Source organism: Camelina sativa, chromosome 17 (genome assembly GCF_000633955.1).
Source record: "Camelina sativa cultivar DH55 chromosome 17, Cs, whole genome shotgun sequence".
In the NCBI taxonomy this organism is placed as follows: domain Eukaryota; kingdom Viridiplantae; phylum Streptophyta; class Magnoliopsida; order Brassicales; family Brassicaceae; genus Camelina; species Camelina sativa.
Genome location: NC_025701.1, coordinates 8,942,535 through 8,952,680, shown reverse-complemented (window position 1 = coordinate 8,952,680; position 10,146 = coordinate 8,942,535). Strand labels below are relative to the sequence as shown.

At 31.8% G+C, this 10,146-nt stretch overlaps 3 protein-coding genes across 3 annotated transcripts; 2 read left to right on the top strand and 1 right to left on the bottom strand.

Moving 5' to 3' along the window:
- On the top strand, positions 1-935 carry LOC104756275 (the record flags this gene model as incomplete). Its single annotated transcript, XM_010478839.1, is given in 4 exon segments — positions 1-116; positions 220-282; positions 379-447; positions 540-935. Coding segments are annotated over 4 exon segments (365 nt in total), but the record flags the coding sequence as incomplete, so codon positions are not given.
- Positions 1,794-2,732, bottom strand: LOC104756276 (pathogenesis-related protein 5-like). The gene is made up of 2 exons (XM_010478840.2): positions 2,562-2,732; positions 1,794-2,489 (listed from the first exon to the last, which is right to left on the bottom strand). Exons 1-2 carry the CDS (start codon positions 2,614-2,616, stop codon positions 1,795-1,797), a joined length of 750 nt encoding a protein of 249 aa, XP_010477142.1. The 5' UTR covers positions 2,617-2,732; the 3' UTR covers position 1,794.
- Positions 4,900-6,251, top strand: LOC104756273 (E3 ubiquitin-protein ligase RNF185-like). The gene is made up of 2 exons (XM_010478836.1): positions 4,900-5,046; positions 5,361-6,251. Exon 2 carries the CDS (start codon positions 5,382-5,384, stop codon positions 6,084-6,086), a length of 705 nt encoding a protein of 234 aa, XP_010477138.1. The 5' UTR covers positions 4,900-5,046; positions 5,361-5,381; the 3' UTR covers positions 6,087-6,251.

Here is a 10,146-nt window from a genome sequence, read left to right as displayed (position 1 = left end):
CTCATAAGTCTAAGCAAAGAGGGCAGAGATCGCGGTCATCTCACAAGACTTTGAGCAGGTCTCTATCATCTGACTCACAATCTAAAAGTTCGGGTTTTACTCCTCCTGAAAACATGGTATGCAAATTCAAAATTTTGAGATGTATTTTCACTTACCTAATCTTATGTTTAATGATGCAGAAGAACAAGAATATGACTAATCTTATGTTTAATGATGCAGAAGGTTGATCTTAGCAAACTGGAAATGCCTGCTTTACTGAAATATTGGCAACATTTTAACCTTGTAAGTTGATTTCGAGAAGAAAAGAAACTATCTTTGGTTTACTCAAATCTTGAACTCTACTTTCTATGTGCTTACTTCTGAATAAACTCTGTGTAGGTGGATGCAATTCCTAATCCTTCAAAAGAGCAACTAATTGACATTGTTCAGAGGCACTTCATGTCTCAGGTATATCAGAATCCTTCTGAGCCTTGATTGTGTTTGTCTTAATTATGGTCTGTTGATTGATAAAATGGTGTAAAACTGTGATATGATTACAGCAAATGGATGAGCTTCAGGTTATTATGGGGTTTGTCCAAGCTGCAAAGAGAATGAAGAAGGCTTGCAAGTTGCAATCAAAAGAAGCCAGAAACACTGATCTTAACTGCATCAGCTAAGAAAAGCCCTGACTTTTTGACAAATCATGTATGTATGGTACACCGACTTGTTTAACCATTTGTGGCTTGGTAAGTTTTAGTTCTTGTAGAGATGTCTGGCTTAAGGGTAGATGTTGCTTCTGTTGTTCAGCCATGTAAGTACCATCAAGAAACCAAAAATAACTCTCTAAAGCTCCCAATTGGAAACTATCTGTTCTGATAGGATCCCGAAAGATTGGTATGTTAGAATGTAAATAGACTTATCTCACTTTCTTCCCTATCTTTTTTTCTTCATCTCAATCTGATTTGTGGTAAAAGAATATGAGAAAAAAAGAAAAAAAAAAAAGTGAGAGAAGTCTTTTTCTTTTTTAATTATTGCAATTGGACACTATATATATACTGGTTGATGAAGCTCAAATCAACTAATATCATGTATTTACTATTAGTATATCTCTTTTTAGTAGGCTCCTTGGAGAGTTATAAAGAAAGGGCATGATGGTGAGGAAGTTACATAGAGTTAGAGACGCATGATTTTACTTAAGTTTCCTTTTTGTGTGCGTGAGACAAGTGTCATCAATAAAGAAGAAATTTTGAATTTTCATTCTTGTAAAAAGAAGAAAAAAATCATTAATTTCTTATATAGAGAAAGAGAACTAGAAAAGGTTTAAAACAAACATACAATATGTCATTATGTCGTATTTTAATTGCCATAGGTTTTATTCTTAAATTATACATATATTGAAGATTTGTTTGCAATTAAATTATGCTTAAAATTACAATACAAAAGTTTGATATAACTACAAAGACAATAATAAGACATTGTATTTTCTTATGAACATTTAATTGACCAAAGAAAGTTTGATTGTATGTGGTTTAGAATCTGCTATAAAAGAGAAAACGATTTTACTCAGAGAAACTTTGATATTTTTATGTATTTGGTTTTGTCTTAAACATCAAAAAGGATGTTCATCTTATCTTAGAAATTAATCTTTGATTAATTCTGTCTTCCTCGTTAATAAGAATGTCTTCATCTCTTTTATTTTTTTTGTTTTAGAACGTTGTCGTTGAGAATTTGTAAAGTGATTACTTTCTATGTTAAAAAGGATTAATTCTTTCTCCAATATTGTTGTTGATAAATAATAACAAAGGCTTATTCGGTTTAAGCACAGAAACTGATCAAGTAATTAGCATTGGTACAAGTAAAAGTGCTAGAAGCATCATCGTATGCATAGCTATACGCAGTAGGACAAGCTCTTTTAAATATCTTCGAGTACCTTGTCGGCGGACACGTCTCCGGTTTACTAAAAGCGCCGGTGCAACAATACTCCGGTTTGTTAAAAGCCTCACAAGCACTCTTACACGCCACAACACCCGGCGGGCCCACAACGCTTAGCTCATTCGGACAGATCGCATTCACGTCCGAAACGCATCCCGCGATTTTACAGTTCCCCGAGCCACCTTGCGGTGTGATTTTCATCTGAACGTTGTAACCGTCGACGAGGCTCACGTCGTAAAAATCTTGAACGGATTTTGATTTATGTCCGGGGGTTCCTATCGTGAACTCGGCCAGTGTAGCCGGTGGAGCTCCTCCCACGCCAGCGCATTTTAGTTTCCCGCCGCAGTCTCCGGTGGCGCATTTACCGGTGCCGGATTCGTCGAAGTCACACGCCGTTCTAGCCCAGAATCGACCGGACCAGCCAGGAGAAGCGGTTAAGGTGACGGAAGATCCTGAAGCTAAGGCAAACCCGCCGTCGCCGAGTTGTGTGCCCTTTGAGGTGAGAATTCCTGGCCATACTGGGGAGCTGCAGTGGTTTGTTAAGGTGAAAACGGTGCCGGAGACGATGGGAATTGTACCTTGCAAAATAAAATAATGATTAGCAGAAGAGAATGAATCAATAATGAAAAGAGTGTTTGTGTATGTATTACATGTGGCTATGATGAATGAGAAGAAGAGAAGGTGTAATCTGGAGAAAATCGCCATTTGTTAATCTGATTAATTAGTATTGAAATTTTGAAGCTGTGATGATGAGTGCAAGTTAACGATGCATGTCTCTCTATTTATAATCCTTTGTAGGGGACTATATCTCTTTTTACCTTATTATTCTGGTTATATGTTTACCATATATAGGATTTTTTTTTTTAAAGGTATATGTTTCTTAATTGTTATGTGATAATATTGTATTACTAGAAGATGATTTTTAAAAATTTTACATAAAAAAACATTTAATGTTTAGATATAAATCTATTATTTATTCATAATAACTTATTTCTCATAACTTTATTTCCTATATTTTTGAGATATTTTACGGAAATTAAGAAAAGATTAATATATATATATATGTGTTCTTATTTAATACTTTTCTGTATTAGAATAGATGATATTTTAAGAATTTATCTTGTATTACAGATATTGATTTCTGTATTTTTTTTTTATAAAATAATACTATGAAATTGTAGATTTCAAGATTTATTAAATAATAATTTAAAATTTTGATGAATTATTATTGGTTAATAGTTATGTTATTATAAAGAAAACTATATTTATAACTAAACATTAATTGTTTTATTAATCTGTGTGAAAATCTTTAAAAATCATGATGAACTATTATTGGTTAATAGTTATGTTATTATAAAGAAAACTATATTTATAACTAAACATTAATTGTTTTATTAATCTGTGTGAAAATCTTTAAAAATCATGATGAACTATTATTGGTTAATAGTTATGTTATTATAAAGAAAACTATATTTATAACTAAACATTAATTGTTTTATTAATCTGTGTGAAAATCTTTAAAAATCATGATGAACTATTATTGGTTAATAGTTATGTTATTATAAAGAAAACTATATTTATAACTAAACATTAATTGTTTTATTAATCTGTGTGAAAATCTTTAAAAATCATCATTTCTAAATTTCTAACACAGAGGGAGTAAATGATTAGTGGATTAATTTAATTCTAGATTATGAGTAAAATTAGAAATCTAATGTATATATGCATTCAGAATATAAAATAACACACTAGAATTGTAAAATCTAATTCCACTGATCATTTCGACTTGGAAAACTGATCGACAAGACCATTCGCTAATAAGCTCCTCCTCCTTCTGAATTCAGTCCACCGAAACTATGAGGGCATACTTATACTCTGGTTTTCCACCAGAACATAACGCTGCATTCATTGTATTCAAATTCTTTTTAGGATCAAAAGGGTTACATTTATTGTAAAGAAAATGTTTTTTTGATGAATAAAATTTTACATTCATTCAAAAAAACAGATATATATATATATATATATTCGAGTTGTTATACGTGTGCTACAACAGGTGTTTTATCTCTCACATGTTGTGTCATCTGGAAAAAAAATAATTAAATTCTTCTTGGGAACGACCAAGGTAAGGTTTGTCATGTAACGGTTCCTTTACCGACCAAATTCCAAATATGTCTATGACCAGTTTCTAACTCACGTAAACATCATTTTGTCACAATGCCAGTGAATCCATTTCAATCTTGAAGGATTAGTACTAAATATAAAATAATTCTATTAAGCATAAACTATAAAGTAACAGAAAGGAGGCTCCGCTTGTAGAATTATACTATGTATTTGGTGTGGATATGAAGCCACAACATTATACCCTGAAAGGCAACAGTATGCAAATTGCATCCAAATCATCAACCTTTCTTTTTTTTGTGGTTAATTAATTAGCAATTAGCAAAACGCGTTTATTTTTTTTTGGATAAACCACACGTTACCTCCGTTAATTGTTTCAAACAAAAATAAGACCAAAGATGGACAATGTAACTTTTTCTAGAATTTGAGCAAAATTCATAAACCGCTATGCTGTAGAAAGTAGCCTCATCAGATCCGTCACTCAGTATACTTAAACGATCCAATGCAAGAGTACGTCTAGGGAAATGAACTGTTTTGAACATTCCAAGCTCATGTAAAAAAAAGCTCCAATCTTGGTGACTTTTGTCATTGCTTTGTTTTAACTCTCTTTTATTTTTATTTTTTACAACATGCTTAAATTAGTACTATAACTAAGCAAAGATTTTACTAGATATCTTCTAAATAATAACCTTAATCGAACCGCCAATAATATTTAGTAGTTGACTTCAAATAATCTCTACCCATTAGGCCACTAGTCATCCGTCATGTGTACACACATGTATCCACGTGGATTTTGGGACCAGCCCAAAAGACACGTCAAATTCGCGGGGAAAATAAAATAAAAATAGGTTAAAAATACTAATAAACAAAAGACGATGATGGTTCGTCGATGATGATGATGATACTTGTCTCCTCCGGTCAACAACCAAAACCTTAGCCCTTAAGCGAACGTGTTCATTTTTTTTTCTTGCAATCGTTCGTTCGTTCGTTCGATCCCTTCATCTGCCGATCCAACTGGTATAATATATCTCTCTACTCCGATCAATTGCTTCGCTTCGTATCTTTTCAATTTTGTTTTTTTGTTGTTTGCTTCTCGATTCTCGTGTCTTTGTTAATAATGCTTTGGTTCGATTTAGAGTTCAGTTGGTTATATAACCGGTGATTTTAGTGGTTTAACGGGGAGATCTAGGGGTTTATGATTTTGTTTTCTTTTTCTATTATAGGCCTTAATGATCGATCGATGTTTTAATAGTTAATTTGGAATCACTAATTTCAGTTTGGTTAATTAGTTAAAGTAATCTTCTCTGTTTATTATGTTTTTGGTTGTGTAGGAGATTTTTTAGGGTGGAATTATGTCTGAAGACCCTTCTTGTTCTAGCGACAATAACAACACAAACAGCAGCAATGATGATTCTGGTAACTTTGAATGTAACATTTGCTTAGACTTGGCTCAAGACCCTATTGTTACTCTCTGTGGTCACTTGTTCTGTTGGCCTTGTTTATACAAATGGCTCCATCTCCATTCTCAGTCTAAAGAATGTCCCGTTTGCAAAGCCGCCATTGAAGAAGACAGATTGGTTCCTTTATACGGTAGAGGTAAGTCCTCTGCTGACCCTCGGTCCAAGTCTATACCGGGGCTCGAAGTGCCTAACCGTCCTTCCGGGCAGAGACCCGAGACTACACAACCTCCTGATCCTAACCATGGTTTTGCTCATCATCATCATCATGGGTTTGGAGGGTTCATGGGAGGTTTTGCTGCTCCCATGGCGAGTGCGAGGTTTGGGAATGTTACTCTGTCTGCTTCGTTTGGAGGTTTGATTCCTTCCTTGTTCAACCTCCATTTCCATGGATTCCCTAATGCAGCTATGTATGGAGCTGCTGCTTCTGGTAGCTTCCCTCACGGGTTCTCTAATCCGTTCCATGGAGGAGGACACTCGCATATGCATAGTTATCAACGTCACACCGGTCTACATCAACAAAGACAACAAGACCATCACTTGAAGATATTGCTTCTCGTTCTTTTAGTTTTCGTTGTGTTGTCCTTCATCTTTGGCTAGTGAGGATTAATCGATTAGCACTTTATATTCTAGATCTGGTTGCATAAAACCTGAGAAAATATGCTGTGCTTTCCTGATTTGGCTTGTAATCTGCTACTTAGCGAATTGTTCATATATATTAATACCTGTTGGATTCTCTTACTAATGTTACTTAAAGATTTGACTCGCGAGTCTCAATACTTAAGTTTTTATTCTCACAATGTTGGATCGATCCATTAGTCATAGCCATGTGGTTGGCTTCTACGGGATGATTAGTTACTTTTTGCTTCAAAAACGTTTTAGAGCCTCTTATTTGTAATGAAAGGTCGTTGATTAGGCTACAATAAATGGGAGTGATGGATCAAGCTACATTATTGTCTCCAGTGTCTGCACAATGTTTGTTTTTTCGTTAAGGGATTGTGATCTTTAAGTTCACTTTGTCTTCTTCCACTTTCGACTAAGTTTTTGCAACAAGTAGACATTCTCTCTAGTGTTCATAGCTATTTGGAAGACGAGACATAAGATGCTCCCTAGTACTTGTAACTTGTAAGAACAGTAGCTAGCTAGCTACCAGAGGAATTATTGTGATAATTATTATATTAGATGAGCATTGAGCAATGCCTATACTATATTATAATTTTTGTCTCGGTTGTATTTTTACTCTCTTTTTTTTCCTTGATACCGAACCCGACAGATGCGTGTATATACATGTAAAACAAGTATGAAACTGATTAAATACATACAAATATTTTCAAGTCACATGCAGTCAATACATCCAAGTTTTTCTTAATTATTAGGAAGCAGGAGAACTATTTCAGAAGAAGACTAATTAAAGTTATGGCTTTTTGGACTCATGGAAGTGAATGTGTATACCATTAATGCTTATCCGAAATCTACATTTGAGACACTGAGTCCCATGTAATTTTTAACTTCTTGTCAGAGACTTCACACACATATATGCAGTATCTTCTCATGGTTTCTTATCAAGTATGTACTCCTAAACTTAAGGGCATCTCCAAGAGATACTCTATCCCCTCATATTTGAAGTTTTATGCCCTCCAAGAGATACTTCAATATTTCATAATTTGGAGTTTTGAACAGTGACACTCCATATTTGAAGTATCACTGTTCAAAACTCCAAATTTGAAGTTTCATCTTTCTTTTTTGCATTTCAATCCCTAGATTTATGTATCTCACAAATAATCTCTTAAATTATGTTTTTTTTTTTATCATTTTAGTCCTAAAATTTTATCACTATAAAGTATTTTACATATATTATTATAAATTTAATTGTTACATATAAAATTAACTAAATATGTTTTAAATAAATTTAAAATATTAATATTATAAAAGTTTTAATGTATGTTTTAGAGTTATAAATTATTATATTTTTATTGTATTATAAAGTTATAAAATATTATATGTTTTAAAGTTATACAATATTATATGTTTTAATGTATTATATATTATAAAATACTAAAATAACATTTAATGTATGTTTTAGAGTTATTTATAAAAGTTTTATGATTTTAAAGTAATTATAAATAATATAAGGACTATAATGTAAAATACTTATTTTAAAAACTTCATATATGAAGTATACTCTTGGAGAAAAAAAGCTTCATACTTCATTTTTTAAGTTTGCATACTTCATTTTTAAAGTATCTCTTGGAGATGCCCTAAGTTATACATTTTTATTGCATACACACATGAACATGTATACGTAATAATGGAGACCCCTCCCTTGATGCACACATGACACATGCTTATTTATTGGTATTACGTTCGTAACTATATTTATTGAATGTATCATCTGGTCTTCATCGATGACATAACTTGATGATATAATTGAATAATGGATATGTAGTAGTATGAATCAAGACAGCAACTCAATATTGTGATAGATACTTTACGTTTGTCGTCACAACTTTACGTTTGATATCATATATATTATATACGTAGTGTTTTAAAAAATTAACTAATATCACACGATAGTGTACTATCCATATAAAAATTAAACTGTAGTTTGAAGAAGATAAATCACAGTATTAGAGTTTCATGTTTTAAAACAGCGGAATAAAATGAAGTATACTCATATAGTGATTTGTGAATTGTGAGAATCACAATGCTAAAATGAAATTAGTTTTGTTTAAAATATATGAAAGGCAAGTGGAAGAAGGGAACCCTGCACTGCATTTTTACAATGCTTTGAGTTTTAGCACCCAAATTCCCTTCGGAACCAAGTGAAGGGGTTGTCAAGAAAAAACGATGGCCCAACAGATCAAGTTGGCTTCTAATATAACTCATAACTTTTTTACTCTTATGAAAAACATAGTGCAAGTAAGATTCGATTGGTATAGATTTATAGATATTTTAGACTGGAAACATTAACTTAGTTACTTTTTATCTACTTGCACAAAACTACGTATACGTTGAACTTTTTTTTTTTTCCCCTACTTTCAACTTATTGTTATCGACTGTGATTGGTGATATATAGTTCAACCTTATTTTTTTACGTTTTATGTTTTAAATACGGACAGACACGAACACAATAGGTTTACCATGTCGATAAAATGATGATATAGACTTCGAAACATTGTCGTACCTACATTTGAATATTTTCGTACATAAAAACTCTATATGGTGTATCTTTATATATCTTTTGGAGTATCTTTAAATGGTGCATTGCAGTGAGTTGTCTTAATCGCGGATGTTTTACATAACGAAAGGGATTTATTTGAAATGAAATAAAATGAAAACTACAAAAAAGTGCAAAAAGGGATGCAAAAAAAAAGAAAAAAGAATAAGAAATGTATAAATTCCAAAGACTCCTTAACCCAAAAGTATTCGCGAATTCACATTAGGTGATGAAAGAAAAGTCGTACCATTAGGATTTGAGATATTATTCCATTTCATTTCATGTTTGGCCCACGCGTCTTGCTTTTCTACGTTTATCTTTATGATGGTTGATAAGTGTTTTATTAGTTATAATGGAAAACTTTATAATATTTTATTTATCGTCATGATTTTTCATTATCCTAATTAAGTATTTATTCAACATGTTTAACAAAACGAGCTATGTACTGTGCTTAATACTATGGACTCAAAATGCATTCTTAAGTATATTTTCCAAAACGTTGAAACTATGAACGAGTTAATAAAATGCTCATTGTTATATATTCTTCAAATAATTTGTTATTGCAACTTAAACGAATCTCAATTTTATTCAAACGATGGTAGTTCATAATAAACTACTGTCGGTCTCGGTCAAAACCAATGATTCATTTTGAGCTTAAACGTGTATTTTTTTTTTTTTTAATATGATAGGTATACAAATTTTTAAATTCGTCCAAAATTTAGTTTCAAATTTCATTTCATTACAAGTTGAGATTAGAAAATTTGAAATTTCGTAAGGAAAATAAATAGGGAAACCCACTTCCTGTTCCTGACCATGTGCCCATTCCCCATGATCCCCAAAAAAAAAAAAAAAGTTTATTAGAAAAAGGAAAAGAGAAGAAAATTCAATCATTGAAAATAAAAGACACCATTCTAAAATAAAAAGACTTGAACCCAAAAAAAAGCGTGGCAAAAATATGTTAAAATGCAAATTGGCGTTTTATAATAGAATTTGCAAAAGGATCCATGGTATATCATTAGTTATAGAGTATATGCACTACATACCATAAAAATGAAAAGTATTTAACAAACTACCATGGGACCCACAATCTATTCTCTCTCTTCATATACAATTACTTTTATACCCATTATATATATTACATGTTATTTGTTTAAATATCATGTTATTTTTGTTTTTTGAACGAAATTATATATCAGGTTGGGTTCACAAATGAAATAGTTAGGGTTTAAAGTTTACAATTAAAACGAAATTATATGTCGGTTTGGGTTCACAAATGAGATTGTTAAGGTTTAGATTTTACAATTAGAACGAAATTATATGTCGGTTTGGGTTCACAAATAAGATGGTTAGAGTTTAAATTTTACAATTAGAACGAAATTATATATCGGTTTGGGTTCACAAATGAGATGGTTAGGGTTTAGATTTTACAATTAGAACGAAATT

Coding starts and splice junctions, on each gene's coding strand:
- LOC104756276 (XM_010478840.2), bottom strand. CDS start 2,616: ATGGCGATTTTCTCCAGATTACACCTTCTCTTCTTCTCATTCATCATA. Junction 2,490..2,561: donor CTCATTCATCATAGCCACAT/GTAATACATACA, acceptor TTATTTTGCAAG/GTACAATTCCCATCGTCTCC.
- LOC104756273 (XM_010478836.1), top strand. CDS start 5,382: ATGTCTGAAGACCCTTCTTGTTCTAGCGACAATAACAACACAAACAGC.